Source organism: Entelurus aequoreus, linkage group LG13 (genome assembly GCF_033978785.1).
Source record: "Entelurus aequoreus isolate RoL-2023_Sb linkage group LG13, RoL_Eaeq_v1.1, whole genome shotgun sequence".
Lineage (NCBI taxonomy): Eukaryota > Metazoa > Chordata > Actinopteri > Syngnathiformes > Syngnathidae > Entelurus > Entelurus aequoreus.
The window spans coordinates 68,222,885-68,243,253 of NC_084743.1; the positions used below are offsets into that span (position 1 = coordinate 68,222,885).

A 20,369-nucleotide genomic window follows, 5' to 3' on the forward strand; every position below is an offset into this window, starting at 1 on the left:
TTAACAAAAATAAATAAAATAGACATCTCTGTGAGCAAAAATGTAACTTAAAAACATACTGAAGATCTTAAAATGCATTTTTTCCCAGTTGGAAAAATGTGTTCCAGAACGTCATTTTGTTTGTTACCATCACGGCATTCTCGCTCATATTGCCCATCCGGGTTTAAGCTGTAATATCATATTCCTCTTAGTTTTTGTTGCTTTGCAGAAATTCCCACTAGCGGGTCGCGAGTAGCGTGACTGCGTGCTTTCTTACGTGTGTAAGATAGCATTTCGCTCTCCGCTCACTGAGACAAAGATTGTGAATGACTGAAAAGAGGGCTCACTGCAGTCAGTTAATTGTACTGTTAATTAAATGCGCTCAGGTGCTGAGAGCAATGCACAGAAGAAAGACATGAAAAAAACAAAAACAAACGAGTACTTAGCAATTTATCGATGCCGGCAAAATATTTCTACTTATTTTCATTCATCGTTCAATTGATCAGTACAAGCAGAGTCACCATCATTAACGTTTTCCAAGGTGCAAGTGAGGTTTGTTATTTGCATACTGGCTGCCTCCAATAAAGCGCACACAAACTTTGTTTCCTTATACATTTTGGATTGGCCAGGAGGTAAAGGACACGAGGCTTAAAAACTCTGATTGGCAAACATGACTGTCATTCAAACGCCGGTGACAACGGAGAAAAAAAATCCTCTCAGCCTCCTGCACCATTTAAAACCTTGATGTCGATTAATTGTGCAGCTTTAGTTCAAAATACATACATGTTCACATTTCTGCAAGTCTCCCCTTTTATAAAGTATGTTTTTTAATACTCAAGGTTAAATCTCAGTACCTGTTGCCATTGGCTGTAATCCTCTCAGTCCACTGGGTAGTTGGAATGTCTTCTGGTCGTTCTCCAGGTCGATCTCTCCTTTCATGGCTTACGGAAGCCTCATCCTTCTGATCCACTTCAATATGGATCACTGGCACATCCCTGTGACCTCTTATATGAGGTGTACTGCTGTCACTTATCCCTGATGCCACTTGTTCATGACTTGACCTACTACGATTACAATTTAGATGGGATTGTTTGAACCCCATTCTTCTCTCACCAACAGGTATGTGTTTTTGTGAGCCATTCGTGATGCTATCTTGCTGAACTACAGCAGACGATTTGCCAATATCAACAATGTCCGCCGCCAAGCGATTGGCAAACTGCTGTACATGAGGTTGGGAGTCGCCTGCAGCTTCCAGGTCATCCTCTGGATCCGCAATGATCTTGTTCTTTCGCATCAATGACTCAATAGAGCTGGACCAGGTCTCATGAATCAACATATCGGTGATCTGGTCAGTCTTGCCTCTTTGATAGAGGCACGAGTCTGACTTACAAAGGCCCGTTGCTGACACAGAGATGCTTGGATAGATATTCAATGTGTCTCCATGCACATTTCGGGCAAATCCATCAAACGAATTGGCTTTGATAGGCGAGTTAACTGTCAGTCTCGAGTCTGAAGAGCGCCTGTCAGGGACTGACGACTGTCTGATACAAAAGGGTGTCCGAGGAGATGGGGGGAACAAGCTGTTGCTCCACTCTTTAGTCTTAGCAATGCCATACTCTTTGTTCTCTTTATCCATGTCTCGGAGCATGAACCTGTAGAACTCCTCCGTGATGCTCTCAGTGCTAGACTGTTTGGACAAGCAGGATGTAGTCCTGACATTAAGGTGGCCATTTTTCTTAGATGCAGCCTGTTGCACTGCTGCAGATAGAATGCTGCTGGCATTTTTCCCTGCGTAGTAGTCCAGAAGAAGGTCAAAGCCTCTGCCCTCAGTCTCCATCTGGTTTACCATGAACCGTGAAAATTCATCTGTGATGCTCTCACAACTTGACTGCTTGGAGATTGAGCTACCACGACTCAGATTCTGACCTAAATGACTGCCAGGGCCCAGGGTGTTTGGTGTGCCTAAGGGGTCGCCATCTTCTTCTGGAATGCTTTCATAACTTGATGCCTTCCCACGGCTCCACCTTTCACACTGCAATCTGCTTCGTGGCTGGCCGGCTTTGGAAGTGTCCACGACATTGAGCTCAGGGCAGTTCATGATCCTGGCAGTGACTTCCGAGGCAAACAGTGCAAATGGGTCCTGTGGTTCATCAAGGTTGACCGATTCATCCACCACACGGTTTACAAGTCGCTCCATTAACTCTGGTTGCTCCTCTGTTTTCTTTTTAATTTCACTGAGGCGTGGTGCACGATGTTTCTTTGACAATGCATTGTTGCTCTGACCTTCTTTCCTTCTTAGTACCGTTCGGCAAGCCGGAATTAGGTAGGCCTCTGGGCCCTCTGTAAATGTCCCTTTGAGAGCACAGAACCAAGGCTGTTTCCCTGTAGAATTCTCAAGCGATATGGCTGCGAGCTCTGTGGCCATAGACACCACTGTCGTAGCTAAGTCATCAGCAAAGCACGTAATAGGTGTCCTGGTCTCGGAGTCCATTCTCCAAGAAAACAGTGAACTGCAGGAGTTGAGTGAGGACTGGGGGGTAAGGGAAGCCTGTCTGCTTTCACTTCCTGTCATTGATCGCCCCCGCCGTTCCGTGCCATTAACTGGAATTTCACTTAAAGGCACCCTGACAGCATTATAGTCAGGCTGGTTTTGGTAGTAGTCTTTTCTGTGAATGACACTCTTTAACGGACTTTGTCCACAATATGGGTGCTGCTGCTGTTGCTCTTTGTTGTACTCTGTATGGTAAGATGTACCAAAGTCACTTTCTTCAGCAACATTTGTTGCCTTGAGTCCAGGAACCATGGTAAGCCTATCTGTCCTGTGACGCATTCCACTATGTTTGTCACTGTTAGTGGACTGCCTATAACTAGCTAAAGACTGTAATTGACTTAATGAGTCATCACTGTCGGTTATGGTGGAATATTCCTTCAAGCAAGTGTTAAAGTCTTGTCGCGTCTCAAATGGACCTTTGTCATGTCTGGAAATGTGACTAATCTTCTTCTGTGCCACGCAAAGAATTTCAAACAGCAAATTGTTTACACTATCCTGCAGAAGAACCTGGAGGCTTGATGCATCCTCTTTAGTGCCTTCAAGTTCTTTTTTCTTTTTTGCAATCTCTAAAGCATGTTTGAAAAGACTGTCGGCCACCTCATTGATTAGGTCACCCATTTCCCTTTCATCTGCGTAGGATTTTTTGGGACAAGTGATACCATCAACTATCTTGTTATGTGTGGACTCTAAGAGGTCTGCTACACTCCTGTATCCATGCGGAGAAGATAGCACCTCAGCTGCTTCCCTGTGAAGGACCTCGGCAATGTTTGCACGAAACACTTCTACACTAGTACCTTCCGCAACACTACAGTGTAATGTAAAGGCTGCAGATATTTGGGCAGCCGATATCAAACCCTGCGATGCGGTGTAGCCTTCATTGAAATCGGCTTCACAATCCTTATTGTCCACTGATTTGTCTGTAAGCTCTACGGCTGCTACAGCACCAGCAACCTGTGCTATACCACACATGGCTGAGGAGAAGGAGTAATCTGCTTTTTCTTCTGGTTCCTGAAGCTCTTCCTCTGTATCTTCTCCTGAAGTTGAATCCAAGGTGAGGTGTTCTGTTAGCTGCGGGGACGTTATTGTGCCAACAACATTGGCAGCACAGGCCAGAGCCACCTCCACAGGTTTGGGTTGGTGTCCTCCATTGTGCTGAGGAATGTGAGCTTTTTTCTCCTTTTCTGGCATCTCACAGTCTTTGTTGGGTGTGTCCTGCTCAGACACATTTGACACCTGAGTCTCTGGCCACTCTGCAGTTCCATCTGCACTGTCAGGGCTTTGAACTATAACAATTTTTGGAAGTTCAAATGAGCAGGTGCGTTGCTGTGAAGACTGTTTTGCTTGTGAGAGAGCTGTATTGGCGGGGTATCTGGAGTGAGACACGCTGACCGCAGCTTCAGAGACGAATGAGGATTCGTCTTGAGATAGCCGTATAAAGGCATCCTGCAACACAGACTCTGCCAGATTAGTGGCGTAATGACCAGCTGATTCCTTTGTGTGCGGGCTGACCCCTATTTCTCTTTTCACCTCTGCGTTTTCCCTCATCTGATGGTGGACCATCTGTCCCCTCTGACCTGTGACACTAGCACTATGCTTCTGTGCAACGTCCACCAAGTTCTCAGCCCGATCGCCAACCTCTTGCTCTGCGGAGAGACAAAAACAAAGATATGTGAAAATGACCAGCAGCTTTGTCCAATTTAAGATTAAGAATGGAACAATTTTATTATTTTCTACATCAGGGGCCGGCAACCTTCAGCATGCAAAGAGCCATTTGAGCCCATTTCCCACCAAATAAAACCCACCCGGAGCCGCAAACTGATCAATAACATTACTTATAGTTTCTTTACACTTATCCTATTGTATATATGAAATCAAACACTAGACAGAGAACGACTCACCGAGTATTTTTGCTCTGATCAGCTTTCCACAGCAGTTTCAAAAGCTGCTCTTTTTCAGTCATCTCTAGCTGGGTATTTTCTCGCTAACGCTGTGTGTTTGTTCTGGAAATGTCTTGCAACATTACATTTTTTGTTGTGATCCAACCTTGTCAACAGTGAAAGCAAATTAATCTGTCCATGAAGAATTAAATGTTCTATTTTCATCAGAAATTGTTCTCTTTTTTGATAAGTCCATTGCTATCTTACCGGGGGGCTGACCACTAAAAATAATACAATTGCTTGCCAGAAAAAAAGATGAGGCATAGGAGGTGTGACGTACATTTCAATCGACAAAATATTAAAATATGTTTTATTTTTATATTACAAGATCGCCGAACTCTCAGATAACAACTGTTAGACTAAAATAATCTGACTAAATCAAATGAAATTAAATAGCCATTATGTATTGACATTTTGTATCAAAGCCAAAGGGAGCCAGGGCGGAGGCATGAAAGAGCTGCATGCAGCTCCAGAGCCGCGGGTTGCAGACCCACCGACCAGTCACAAGAACATTGCCACTAGCCCATTTTTCTAAGAGCTGTATCAAAAATTCTACCCTAAATAACAAAATGTTAATCCTAGTTTTTAATAGGCAGTGTGGTAATTCAACATCATGTGTCAAAACATCAAGAAAAGTTCCTCTAAGTGTTAGCATTTCACAAATTTTAAAATACACCGACTTCATGACATCTTGTAGCAGATAAAGTGAATTAAACTTGAATATTTCAGGCAGCAAAGGACAATGTAATTTAAATTATTTGGTAACAAATGTGTATTCGTACCACAGGTTTAGATTCAATATAGTATAGAATATGTTAATTTTATCCATCCATCCATCCATTTTCTACCGCTTGTCCCTATTGGGGTCGCTGAAGCCTATTTCAGCTACAATTGGGGCGGAAGGCGGGGTACACCATGGACAAGTCGCCACTTCATCACAGGGCCAACACAGGTAGACAGACAACATTCACACTCACATTCACACACTAGGGCCAATTTAGTGTTGCCAATCAACTTATCCCCAGGTGCATGTCTTTGGAGGTGGGAGGAAGCCGGAGTACCCGGAGGGAACACACGCAGTCACGGGGAGAACATGCAAACTCCACACAGAAAGATCCCGCGCCCGGGATTGAACTCAGGACTACTCAGGACCTTCGTATTGTGAGGCAGATGCACTAACCCCTCTTCCCCCGTGCTGCCCTGTTAATTTTATATTGTAGCTTATTGAACCTGCGGGAGAGTTTGCTTTTCACTCTGCTGGTGCTATTACATGTATTGCATATGCACATGCTTTATTCAATCATCAAATAGACTGAAGGATCATAGAGCTCATCAAAATGTATTGGAATGTTGTGGTAGGTCAATGTATTTCCTTCAAAACGGTAATTATAGCTTCACTTGGGACTCACCATTTCTGCAAGGGTCATCCTCACTATCTTCTCCTAAGTGTTCTGAGGCGGTCAGGAAATCTTCCTCGATGGATGAAACTGAACGATTTGTGTCGTCATCAAGCCGTTGTCTGGTTATTCGCCCGTGGTGATGTTGTTGTTCCTTTCCCCACTGCAGACCTAGCAGGAACCGGTTGATCTCAAAGATGATTCTGTTGGGTTGAATGTTGCGTCTTTGCCCTGAACGCTGAAATACGCACACGCCTGTACTTCTCTGCTGCTGTTGAAGACCCTGAATGAGACACATACAGTAAAGTACATATTACGCTAGGCTACTAAAATAATAAGTCGACACTCGCCAGATGTTCACAAACTCAAATAAAAACCCAGCTTTCAGTGGATCTTTGGTAATGCACAACACCGGCTACAACTCCAGCAACGTAATAAAAATAAGTCTACTTTTACTATAAACATCAACTTATCTGAAATGCGCTGTCAACATAATGTTAACATTAAATCGTGGTGACGTAATAAATGTTGGTTTCATCTGAATTTCAGGTGAAACGCTGTCTGGAAAATACCGTTGTCATGTCAGCCAGGTTCTGCTCACTGAGTTTAAGCCCGCCTGCCCTAAACTTAGCTGTGCGTAAGTCTTCGCAATCCGTGGGGCGGGGCGCGCTTTGCGCAAAGAAGCACGTGTTAAAATGTAAATTATTGGATGAAAAAGCGCTTCATATGAAATTTTTCCTCAAACGTATTCCTGGCCACATCCATGCTCTGTCACTGATAAGAATATGGTAAAAAAAATTCCCTCCAAGATTTGTGGTAGCTCTCGTGGCGCCCGTCAATAATACCCAGTTGTGAAACAGAAAGTTGAGGGTTTGAGCCCCGTTCATACTTGAAAATGTAGTAAGGTTTTTAATTTGTGTTTTAATGATGTTAAAATTGTTTAACACGCTAAACTTTAGCATATAAATAAAAAAGTGGACTGTTACAAAGTCATGCTGATTGTCAAAGATGTTAGATAATATAACACGAGGAAGTTCTACCTAAATGCAAGCTTTTGTTATTCTGGAAATTCATTGTGTTGCTCAAGGTAATATAATTTGTATGGTGCTGGGATACATACACATGATTTCAGCCTTTCAAAGCTCCTCTTGGACAATCAATTTCTGACCTCGGTATTTGTCAAATCCTAGTTACGGCACTGATTATATATACACATTAATGTCTCCGAAGTGTGCTTTTTAAAAAAAAAAAAAAAAAAGGACTTTTGTCCAGGCTAGAACCAATTTCCGTTGTTTTTATGGGGAACTCTGCTTCACTATACAAACTTTTTGGACTGCAAACCATGCTCAAGAACCAATTAAGTTCTTAAATTGAGGTTCCACTGTATATCTGAGTGTAATTTATTATATTGTTGGTGCTGTGTAACTTTTTATGGACCTTGTTCAATATACCATCAACTTGCCGGGGACTGCAGATGGAAATTAGCATGTGGCTACAATCTGGTACATTTACATTTTATCTGTTCATTAATGAACATTGTCCCGTGTAAGAAAGATATAACAATTGGCCACTTCCTATCAGGGCTGTATGTAATTTATTCATTTATGAACACGCTTATTGGTGTGTTCTAGTGAGAGATGCGAAAGTAAAGTCGGAGAAAATGTGGTTGTTTATGAATTATTTAATGTGTCTGAGTGGCCCAGTAACAAATGTGTCACAACTCGGTACTGTTCCCCGGAAGTCAGCACCATAAAATCACCTGAGAGGGGGCTGGTGGGTGCGTTTGGCAGGTGTCTGCTCCTTCAAGGCCACCGAGGAAGAGGATCTCATTGTCTTTTGGCTGGTGAACAGTGAGTAACTCAACAAGCCTTGGCAGGTCTGGAGACATCATTGACAATTTCTGTGGGAGACATGTCACACCAGAGCTTACAATGACAAAACCAACCATAATGGGTTGTCAGTACTATCAATACAACAACTGATATTTAGTTTACACCTGATGGGATAGCATCACTGATTGCCAACTACTCCCACCTGGAGCTGACCCATTTGGGACCTTCTCATGCACATTACACAAACAAATCATCCATGAAATTCTAGATAATGACCTAGTATCCATGGCAACCATGCCAATGTTGTAAGAAACCAACCCGGGGAATTCAAGAGAATACAGCGAAGGAAAAGACCAAGCTTGAAAGTTGTGCCTCACCTTTAGGCTTTTGTCGTCACAATAGTCAGTTTTCTGAGGGTCCAGATTCACAAAACAGATCTGAAAGGGACACAAATGCAGACAAGCTAAGAAATGTATACAGTAGAAGGATGAACAATGCAGTGGAGTTTATTAAAAAAAACATTTTTGTACATTTAAACACGTTTTTGCAGCGAATCCCGTCGAACATTCCCCATGATGGGATGCTGGATTGTTTCAAGTGGAACTGCACTTTTTTACAAAAATGTTGCCTATCGTTCACAATCATTATGAAAGACAGAACGGGACAAGCGGTAGAAAATGGATGGAGGACGGATGGATTTTTTTTTTAATGCGTTGTAAATATTAGATTCGATCAAAAATCTGCTTACAATGGAGCCCAGGGGAGCCCTTCAATTCTGCCTATAAAGTCCTTAAAACATCCAAACACCTCAATTGAGGTTTTATGTACATGATGTAAGTATATATGTACACAATTATAACAACAATCAATATTTACGAATTTTTATCATTTTAAGCATACGTGGCGCATTAATTTAAAAAACGCATCACAACCTTTGCTTATTTTTTTCTTCATCACTGATTTCTGCTCACTGCAGACTTTACATCACTTACTGTACAACGTCTGCTGTCATTAGGATGCAGACTGCTGGGATGTTAAGTTAAAGTTAAAGTACCAATGATTGTCACACACACACTAGGTGTGGTGAAATTTGTCCTCTGCATTTGACCCATCCCCTTGATCACCCCCTGGGAGGTGAGGGGAGCAGTGGGCAGCGGCGTAACCGCGCCCGGGAATTATTTTTGGTGATTTAACCCCCAATTCCAACCCTTGATGCTAAGTGCCAAGCAGGGAGGTAATGGGTCCCATTTTTATAGTCTTTGGTATGACCCGGCCGGGGTTTGAACTCACAACCTACCGATCTCAGGGCGGACACTCTAACCACTAGGCCACTGAGTAGGTTCATATATATACATATATATATATGTTCATATATTCCCATTTAAAGGGGAAACAAGTGCTTTTCGTGTCGTCCTCGCCAGTTCCAGGTCCTATATAGCTGTCAAAGTGTCTCAACTTGTTGGATTATATCAACAGCCACCTTCTGTCTAGGTGAGAGGCATGATTTGTGAATTACAATAAACTTACAGGGAGCAAGGAAGCAAGGAAGCAGCTGATCAGTCAATGATGTAAACATTGGCACACAGGAAGTAATCACGGTGCCGCTATAAATAGTTTGTCTGCGTTGTTGCTTAAAATATTAATATCACTAATGATGAATTAATTAGTCAATATTAATAAATTAATATTCAAGTCACAAAATGTAAATTGAGTATAGCTGGCGTTTTTTGAACGGTTATCAGGTTTTATGGGCGGAATTGAGGACCTCCCAATGGCTCCGCTGTAAGCGGACTTTCATTTACCTTTATTTGACATTTAGAATGCATTAAAAAACAATCCATCCGTCATGTCTTTCATAATGATTGAGAACGATAGGCAAAATTCCAAAAAAAGTAAATTCTCCTTTAAGATCGTTTACACAGCAGTTACTTCAGAGACCATTTTCCCCAATTAGACTTTAGCACACATGTGCATGTATGAGAGAGAGAAAACATTAACTTACTGACTGCAACTTTGGACCACATCTAAATAAAAATGGTGGACTTGTGCAAAGCTCTTCGGGTAAACCGCTTCCATATATAAAAGATTTATAAAAAATGTGTCACAATTACCGTATTTTCCGCACTATAAGGCGCACCTAAAAACCTCAAATGTTCTCAAAAGCTGACAGTGCGCCTTATATATGGACCAATATTCAGCCACAAGAGGTCTCGCAACCCCAGCCTCTACTGTAGCGTCTATTCTATGCGCCTTATAATGCGGTGCGCCTTATATATGAACAAAGTTTTAAAATAGGCCATTCATTGAAGGTGCGCCTTATAGTGCGGAAAATACGGTATCTCAAATTCCAAATGGCTCATTTGGAGAAAGTTTGGAAGAAGGCAGGATTGTTTTATACATATCGCCACAATTCCTCTATGGTCGGATTTAAAATTTCCGGGACTTATGGAGATCCCAAATACACAAAAAGATGTTCCATCAGGTAAGAAAAGTTGGTTTTGCATAATGAGGCTCTTACACTATCATTCAGTCAGCCATTTAGCGCGTTATACACTCACCTTCATCATGGCGAAGACATTACCAAATGCACACAACACAGCCCCAAAGCTGAGGGCGATCAACCCAGCCATTGAAAAAGGAAACAGACGCCGCACGGAACCGAAATCCACTACCACTAATGGGCCCAGAAAGGCCAGAACGCTTCGAGCCAAAGAAGGCAGAGGCAACCCACCATCGAGACAAAAATGAAAGTGAAAATGAGGCCAAGAAATGGCCGGACGACACAACCCCAATTCTCCTCCACTCAGACACCGAAGGAGGATGAAGACCACACACACGCCTTGACCACTCCGGTAGGTTACTGTAGTCACTGTCTTTTGCTAAATTTGTGAATAAGATGTGAATATTTCAGTCTGTACACCTGCAGCGTGTGCCCTCAAACTTTGTACAAAATACAATTTTCCCAAATATTAGGTAGGTGTGAATTATATTCATGTGTGCTCTAGATTCTAGAAATTACTATTGACATTAATTGATATTGGCAGGTAAGATACTTCAACTCCTTCCCCACTACCCTGTCTGTCACAAATCCAACAAGCCGAACACAATGACACCTTTTCAGTAAGTGACTCGATATTTCAAAATGACAGCTGCTGTCTGTCATGGCTGACAATGCCGCTTTAAGGCATCGTCTTTTCAAGACGAGACCCTCCCTGACAAGACTCCTCTCCCGAAAGTCGGCTCATTCGCTTCCCACTTCCTTCCTCTCCACTCCTTGTCACACTTGCTGCCTTCTTCCATTTCCTATTTCACCCACCTTCGCCTCTAGCCGCAAGGTTTAATGGTCTATGATGGAGTCCTTGTGCCGGCGCGGGGACTCTGGGACTGCAAGGATGCGGTTTCATTCTACAGCCTACGGCCTCTGATCCGAGTTGGCAGAGGCAAGGAAGTCCTGTGTGGCTAAGTGGATGAAGCTCAGCTCCAGTTGCAATGAGGAGAAATTGAATGGGAGGGGGTGGTCCCAGTTGAGCATGTGCGCGCAACATGAGGCACTTTGAGGGAAGTGTCATTGCTGTGTCTCAGTCACGACATTTCTATATATGTCCCAACATCTAAATGGTGCCATGCTTATCAAACAGAGCAGAAAAGTGAGTCACACGGCATCGTTTCAATGCAAAAAACATGCACAGCTGGAACCCTGCTGTCTGTCATTTTACTTTTGCAGACACCTGCACTACCTACGCCTAATTATACATGTACTAAAAGAAATACAGATATAGTTGCAAATAATAACACCTTGACACAAGTACCAGTTTGAGAACGCTTACTTTTAACGGTTCACTGCCTCACAGCTGGAATGCAATCAACAAACTTTTTATAATAGGTCGTGTCACACAGAGAAAAAAACGTTTTTTTAAAGAACCCAATAAGACTTTATTGAGATTTAAATGGTAAACAGGAAAATCACGAGTTGAACATACATTAACTTTGGGTCATTTTGAGCACGTTCCTCTCTGGAAATACAAAAGCCAACCAACAAAATAAATGTCATTTTTGTAGTTTAACCAATTAAAACGGAATTATTAGGTAAATACATTTGTATCATGAAAATACCTGCAGTTTTACAACATTAAACTAAATTGTGGTCTCTTAACTGGAAAACAGCAATTTTTGACAATATCAAAATCTCATGATACGATAGTTTTAGGGCCACAGTACGATACTATTGTGGTATTGTCCAAACAAAAACAATGCCATAGTGTGTAAAATGAAGTGGCAGGAATGTTTAGACTAAACACAATTACTGTAATTGAACACAAACATTGTTGAAATGCTCCAATCATGTACGGTATAGCGCTACTAATAAAGTACTGCTGTACTAATGGAATTCAAAACGGTACTATACTGCATTTGAAAAAAAGCTGCCGTGCGGCGGTGACTAGCAGAGCAAAGAGGCATGTTGAGTGTGTCAGCGCGCACACACTCAGAGCGCACAACAAGAAACAGTGAGGAGAGGAAAAATAAAGGCAATTCTACTGGTTAATAAAGAGCGTACGTGAAGCGCAATATCATATGGAAATATTTGGGCTTCAAAACTATCATTCAAGGGACGCTTTAAACATAGAAGTGCGGTGCTGCCTTAAATCATGCCTTGCCAAAAGTGGCATGACAGAAGTATTACAACCTTTGCTTCAAACTTAGCTTAATTAAATAACAGGCAGTCAGATCGACAGGTAATAAAGTTAACCAGCTCTCCTGCTGTGCACATACAGATACATCGATGCACTCACAGCTGTTAGGCTTGATGCCAAATATTAGCAAAGTCCAAACCGCCCATGTAGCGCAAACTAATTCAAATGAAATGACTGAGTTTTGTAACAAATGCCTACAATTTTTGTTGCATCTTTAACAATGTGTGTTTTTTACATGTCTTATCTGTGTAGTTTAAGCCATAGTATTGTTTTTAGTCTTTACTAATGATTTTATTTGTATTCAAGCACAAATAAAAGCACAGTGGGAACCATAAATCATGAAGCATAATATCAATATAGCTTTTTACTGTATTCTAACCTAATTCTAGATTATGACAGGGTACATGTAATATAAAAACAATTAAAATCTTCTATGAGTGCAACAAAAAGCCTAATTTGTTTAATGCCTTTTAATTTGTATTTTAATCTTCTAAAATTGTTCTTGGAGTGCAATAAGAACCATATGTTTAACGTATCGTAAGATTTTTTTGTTAATATGAAGCCAAAAATTTATTTTCTTTGTGGTCCGCTTTTTGTAGTCTTTTTAAGTATAGAAAAGGTATCGAAATACATTTTGGTACCTGTACCAAATTATTGGTATAGAGTGCTGGAACATCCACTGTAAAAGCAAATATTTAAAAAAAACTCAATTAAGTGCTGTTGAAATAAAAATGTAAACATCCCCCCAAGTAAGGGTGTAACAGGTGATCCACATATCAATAGATCGATTTATATTCCTAAAATAAAAAAATAAAAAACTGTTTGTGCTCGGCAAGTTAGCGTTTCAGAAGATATATATCGATCTATCATCGATTTAAAAGGCAATTAATCGATTTTATCGATCATGGAAAAGTAAACATTGGCTTTAAGAAAAGCAACTATTATATAAAGCTGTTTTTAGCACTTTTTAAGTAATTAAAGATCGTAAACATTACGCGGACATCTTCGAGCCAAACTTGACATATTTTCCTTACCTTCTTGTGCAGAGCTCAAAGGACATACTCTGAAAAAGTTTATGATCAGGCGACCTTAATGTGGAACTGCACTTTTTTTTGGAATTTTGCCTATCATTCGCAATCATTATAAAAAATTTGACGACCGAAGTATTTTTTGTCACGCATTCTAACTCGTAAATAAACGTAAATAAAAGTTTGCTTACAACTATAATTATGTTAGATCCACTATGGACTGGACTCTCACAATATTATGCTAGATCCACTCGATGTCCATTGCACCGGTCGCCCGGGGGCGGGGGGGATGGTTTATCAAGTAACTTCTCTTATTACTCGTGCAGTGTCCGCACTCCCACCGGAGGCTTCCCCTCCACGGCTGTGCGCTGTGACCGGCTTGGAAACGCTCGAGACAAAGTTGCCGTGCTTTGTTTTGCAGTAAGAAGACTTAATTACCTCCGCCAAAGAGGTTATGTTTTCGCCAAGGTTTGTTTGTTGGTAACAACTCAAAAAGTTAAAGACGGAATTTGATGAAAAATTCCTCTTATCTACTGCGAACACCTTCTCTTGACCCGAATGCTTCCTCTTTTTCTCCCATTGATGGCGTTCCACGCCCCCGTTTTGCCAGTCCAGCGCTCCTCAGAGGATTTTAGAAGGTGGAGTCTACTGTCTGACCGGCCCACACAAAAGTGCCAGAAAAAAACTACACTCACCAAGTTTCCGTTTCATACTGTCATACGTCACGGCATTATTGTGAGGATTTTGAAACCGCGATACCGTTAGATCACTATTAAATGAATAAAAAAAATTCAACGGTAGCTAAAAATTACTATTCGAAAAGGTTTTTTCTGTGTCTGCTTTTCCTGAAATGTCACCCGTACCATTTACTTGAATACTAAGAGACGGTCTTCTTTGCTGTGTGTCCCTCATCTGCTGTTTACATCAATTCAGTGGGTATGATGAGCACATAATAGCTGTGAAATGTCAATTTAAGACCTGAGGTTATTCCACACCTAAAAGGCAATGGGCCACAGAATGCATACAAAATCCCCCGTCCATGGATGCCCTATTCTCTACATCAGGGGTCGGCAACCCGTCGATCGATCTACCAGTCAATCCTTGGGACCCTACCGGTCAATTTCAAAAATATTAGAAAAAAAAAGTATTTATATAACATTAGTGACACCCCCACCCACAGAACAGACCCGCCACCAGGCAGGCATTTTGACCCCAGAACACGCCGGCATGCCTCTGCCTCTCTTCAGCGGCTTTCGACACCACCCGCCTCCCAGCCCAGCGGCACACTACGCCCGCTCGTCTTGTAAACGCGTGTTTCAAGACGTGCTCAAAAATCATCAAGCTGCAACAATACAGTAAAGCTGATTCTTGCAACAAATAAGTCATATCGTAGCATCCAACATGATCAAACAACTTTTCACCATCATCGCTCGCCTGCGACGGGAAGCTAACAAGCCAAATACTAGAGTTTGTGAACATTGCTCCAAAGTATGAATTTTGTTTTGATTTATATATACAAAAGGAAAACATTGACATGTGCTGAGGCAGTAATATATGATAACACAAGGCAGCAGCTAAAGAAGGACTTCAACGTTTATACCTTCTTTTTTTATCACACAGGAAAAACCCGCCAGGTGAATAACGGACTTTACTAATTCTGGCGCTGACGTAAGACAACCATGTGACTCGCGTCCCATATGTGACCATTGGATGAAAAAATATACTACAGTACTAAGATTATAGTGGCCATAAACAGTTAGTTTCTACAGCAGGGGTGCCCAAAGTGTGGCACAGGGGCCATCTGTGACCTGTGACTCGTTTTTTTTATTGGCCCTAAACACATTACAAAAAACACCAGCAAAAATTGGGAAAACAAGAAGCACATGAAAACGCAAATATGTTGAAATCAGCCAATAATAACGATGAAAAGCTTTGTCTTTGAAAACACACAAAAACTTTTTTTTTTCATAGAAAAACACACACACACACACACACACACACACACACACACACACACACACACACACACACACACACACACACACACACACACACACACACACACACACGTACAGTATATATGTATGCATACATACATACTAGGGGTGTAACGGTACGTGTATTTGTATTGAACCGTTTCGGTACGAGGGTTTCGGTTCGGTTTGGAGGTGTACCGAATGAGTTTCTAAGCTAAAGTCTGAACAAGCTGCTTTGCCTTTTCTGCCTCTGTCTCAGCACCCAGCATTGTCCCACCCACACAACCATCTGATTGGTTACACACAAAGCGGTAACAGCCAATCAGCAGTGCGTATTCAGAGCGCATATAGTCAGTGCTTCAGCGTCGAGCAGATAGGTGTTTAGCAGGTGAGCATAAGGCAGTGTACTCTCCCCAAATTATAATAAACACCTCCCAGACAACTACTAGTAATATCACTATGAGCCCGTTGATGTTCTAGAAACTTAAACTGCAGCTCAGCTCGCTCGCAGTCCTGGCTTGAGGTGAAGGCTAATTAGCTTTTAGCGTAATGTTAGCTCATTTTGCGGTGTGTGTGTGTAATCTCTCCTATTGCTATTGTACTATTTTTTCAGCTATAGTTACATTAATCATTAGTAATGTAGCAGCCTAGTTTTGAATGGCAGGGTCCCTGCTATCACATGTTGATAAAAATATAACATTTACATAATACATATTAACTCCAGGGTTCCCAAATGCTGAAATAAATGAAGCATGATGAGTTGACTTGAAACTGTTTAATGTTGCACTTTTTATATGTTGAAGAAAAGTTAGGTCATTTTATTTAATCTGAGCAACAACTTGAGGCAGTTTAATGTTGATTAACGTGGGCAGAATTATTATAGTGTTCCCAATGTTAAAAGGATAAAGCCATTGTTTACAAATTTGGTAAATAACCAAAAAATTTATATTTTGTTGTTTTCCTACTGTACCGAAAATGAACTGAACCGTGACCTCTGAACCGAGGTACGTACCGAACCAAACTTTTTGTGTACCGTTACACCCCTAATACATACACATATACATACATACATATATACACCTACAGAAACATACATACGCACGCATGCGCGCACACACACATTATTCACGCGGATATAAAACAGTTGACGCAGGAGTAGATCTTGATTTGGTTTTTGGCTGAAAAAAGCTTGGTGACCACTGCTCTACAAGTTGTATTTTTAAATATTGTACACACACACTTGTTAAATTTCTATTATATCTGATCCAAGGTAGCCAAAATAGCTGAGGTTAAAAGGTCATATTGTCTTCTGTGGCACTTTAGTACGAGCTTTGTTATGGACGCTTTAGTCATGCTCCTGTCCGTGGATATCAATGCATAATGCATTATAACGCATCAGGAGCCTCTGCTGGCACACGGGGTAATTGAAAGAGGCTTACACATCTGCTTCTGTTCTGCTGACATGAGCACTGGACAAGGAGTATTATTTGGAGGGACAGAACAGATGTTGACATAAGACTATTACGAAAAGAATGGGGGTGTGTAAGCTGAAAGGTAAAATGCTGTTTAGGTCATCCTCACTGTGGCAGGTCAAAGCCAAAAACCACAAATAGCAAAGATTTCTATCAGAATTTAAACAAGGTGTATAAAAATGCGCTGACAGGCCGCATTCCACTGACACAATGACAGGCTTGCCTCGTTGTGTCTTCTCCTTGGCCTTTTCTCTGCACCACGCTAGCTTTTTCTGCTGTGAAGTGTTTTTTTTTATAACAGTGTCATACCAAAAATGTGCTATTTTAAGAAAAACCTATTTAATAGCATTGCTATAATATGATTACTTTTTACTCCACCTGTCATAACATCACCTTAGGTGGAGCGAAGCAAGGGAGAATAATTCAGGTTTGACTTTGTAGCAGGAGGGCGGAGGTATGAAGGTATATAGTTGACCTCATCAAACAATGGGGGCCTCGAGGCAGCTGATAAGACGAGTCAAGGGACATGCATCGATGCTATCAGTTTTTTTTTAATTAGGAGACCTACCAGACAACAAGAACATTTGTGTCAGACTGAACAGCTGACCATATAAGAGATAGAGAGGTGAGGGTTATACACACCCTTAAGATTCCATGAATCCTACATGTAATATACAAATTCTCAAGACCAATATATTTCTGTTGTTGTTTTAGATTTAAACTGTAGTAAGACCCAACAAAGGTGGACTTGACAAACTGCAAATTGTACCTGAATATTTCTCCAAACCAAATGTGATATCACAAGTATGTAGGGCTAACATCACACATCCATTAATCAGAATTGAAGTCAATATAATTATTTCCGTCTATCAGTGTGTGCATGAGTGTGGGGAGAACGTGGTGTTTTGCTGGCATTTCCACAATGAAATAACAATATTGCTTTAGCCCCTGGGTTGTCTCGGACAACCTTTTCACTCTTTTTTTTAATCAATTTTTTTCAAACTTTTATTTGGATTTTTGACATTCACAGTCCAGAAATTACATGTCAAATGTTCTTTTTTGTGTCCCTCAAACAAGTAACCGACAAACATTATATAAATTACAAAACCAAAAACCAGTGAAGTTGGCACGTTGTGTAAATTTAAAAAAAATTAAAAAATACAATGATTTGCAAATATTTTTCAACCTATATTCAATTGAATAGACTGCAAAGACAAGATACTTGACGTGAAAAACTATTATTTTTTGCAAATATTAGCTAATTTGGAATTTGATGCCTGCAACATGTTTCAAAAAAGCTGGCACAAGTGGCAAAAAAGACTGAGAAAGTTGAGGAATGCTCAAACACTTATTTGGAACATCCCACAGGTGAACAGGCTAATTGGGAACAGGTGGGTGCCACTATTGGGTATAAAAGAAGCTTCCTTGAAATGCTCAGTCATTCACAAACAAGGATGGGGCGAGGGTCACCACTTTGTGAACATCGGTTTGACGACATATCCTAATTCCTAATATCAGCCTGATAATTATCTTACACCTTCAGGTAAAACAAATTAAATATTGTAATTGTTGAAGTAGAAAAGTTGGAACGTTCCACATCAACGGTTAGATGAGGCTCAGTAGTTAATATCAAAATCAACAAGCAAAATATAACACCAGCACTAGCTTATGTCACCATTAGTGGTTTAAGTGGACATATTTTATGAAGAAACAACTATATTTGTCTAAATTATAAGTTGAATTTTGTAAAATACTTTCGCAGAGACCAAATGAAATGTTGGCATTTATTGGCTTTAAATTTTCGCGTCCGCTTTCAGGAGAGATTCTCGCATACGAAAGGATTAAACAAATAGGATTAAATAGGCGACCAAAACCATATAGTGCATCTGGAAAGTATTTATTGTCCTTATTTTGGTATGTTACAGGCTTATTCCAAAATGGAAGCCTCAAGTCTTTTTGAATACGATGCCACAATCTTGGCACACCTTTCTTTGGGCAGTTTCACCCATTCCTCTTTGGTCATTCCTCTACGCAGCACCTCTTAAGCTTCATCAAATTGGATGAAAATCGTTGTTTTGCATCCAGGATGTCTCTGTACATTATTGCATTCTTCTTTCCATCCATCCTGACTAGTCTCCCAGTTCCTGCTGCTGAAAAACCACCCCACAGCATGATGCTGCCACCACCATGCTTCACTGTAGGGATGGTATTGGCCTGGTGATGAGCGGTGCCTGGTTTCCTCCAAACATGATGCCTGGCATTCACGCTAAAGAGTTCAATCTTTATCTCATCAGACCAGATAATTTTGTTTCTCATGGTCTGAGAGACCTTCAGGTGCATTTTGGCAAACCTTTACAGGCCACTATAACATACAGGCCTGATTGGTGGATTTCTGCAGAGATGGTTGTCCTTCTGGAAGGTTCTCCTCTCTCCACATAGGAATGCTGTAGCTCTGACAGAGTGACCATCGGGTTCTTGGTCACCTCCCTGACTGGACTAAGATGAATGCAGTAATGTACAGAGACATCCTGGATGAAAACCAAAGCTTCTTATCCAATCTGATGGAGTTTGAGAGGTGCTGCAATGAGGAATGGGCGAAACTGCCCAAAGATAGGTGTGCCCAGCTTGTGGCATCGTATTCCAAAAGACTTGAGGCTGTAATTGCCGCCAAAGGTGCATCAACAAAGTATATAACAAAGGGTCTGAATACTTATGTACAAGTGATTTTTTATTTTTGACAAATTAGCAAAATAAAACAAAAAAAACCTTCACATTGTCATTATGGGGTATTGTCTTTAGAATGTTGAGGACACATTAGAATGGAGGATAGAGGCAATCAGCCACAGGACTTTTTGTCTTGTTGACAATTTTATGAACTCAAGTGATCATTTGAATGCCTTAATTGTCCCTTGTTTTACCTAATGTGCTTCTTTATTTCCTATAACACTTTTAAGTATGTATTTAATGGTCCATGCAGTGGAACACTAAAGTAACTGAGCTTGGCACAGCTTTACTTGCTACTGACAATACGTTCAAGCGTGTAGAGGAACAGTTTGTCCCAAAAGCTTCCATCTATTTTTTAGGCGTGAAATCTTTGTGTCCACACACAGTCAGGCGGTTACCGTCTCTTCACTGCATGACCCAAATTAAAACTACTGTTTCTATATGCACAGACTTGGTCACTATACAAAACCATTACAAAACATTTCTGTCTGCTTTGATTGTGAAAGCTTGGTTCCAGCTCAGAAGCGTCTCCACATTACTCTAGTCCTCCCACACACAGCTGCTGCTCTTGTTCCTTCAGACTCCATTTTGCTTTAACCGTGGCCCCTGTTTTGCTTCAAATTGACTCTGGTATTTATTGTGCACTTGTAATATGCATACAGGTCCACTCGGAGCTCGAATAAAAAACTATGGCCACTTAAAATCGCAAACTGCACCTTTTAGCAGCTGGTGAAAACAACTAAAAGAGATGACAGCATGACAGGTCTGACAACTATTTTTTA

The 20,369-nt window shown here is 41.0% G+C and overlaps 1 protein-coding gene across 4 annotated transcripts in view; it reads right to left on the bottom strand.

Moving 5' to 3' along the window:
- The window catches only part of LOC133663650 (A-kinase anchor protein SPHKAP-like), a 93,154-nt gene that overhangs the window by 18,387 nt on the left and 54,398 nt on the right, over positions 1-20,369 (bottom strand). For 2 of the 4 annotated variants that reach the window (XM_062068294.1, XM_062068291.1), the window contains exons 4-7: positions 8,074-8,133; positions 7,624-7,764; positions 5,877-6,147; positions 834-4,173 (exon numbers count right to left, since the gene is read on the bottom strand). In XM_062068294.1, the coding sequence (XP_061924278.1) occupies positions 834-4,173; positions 5,877-6,147; positions 7,624-7,764; positions 8,074-8,133 (3,812 nt within the window). The remainder of the gene's footprint in view (positions 1-833; positions 4,174-5,876; positions 6,148-7,623; positions 7,765-8,073; positions 8,134-20,369) is intronic. The other 2 variants (XM_062068293.1, XM_062068292.1) reach the window with 2 other exon arrangements.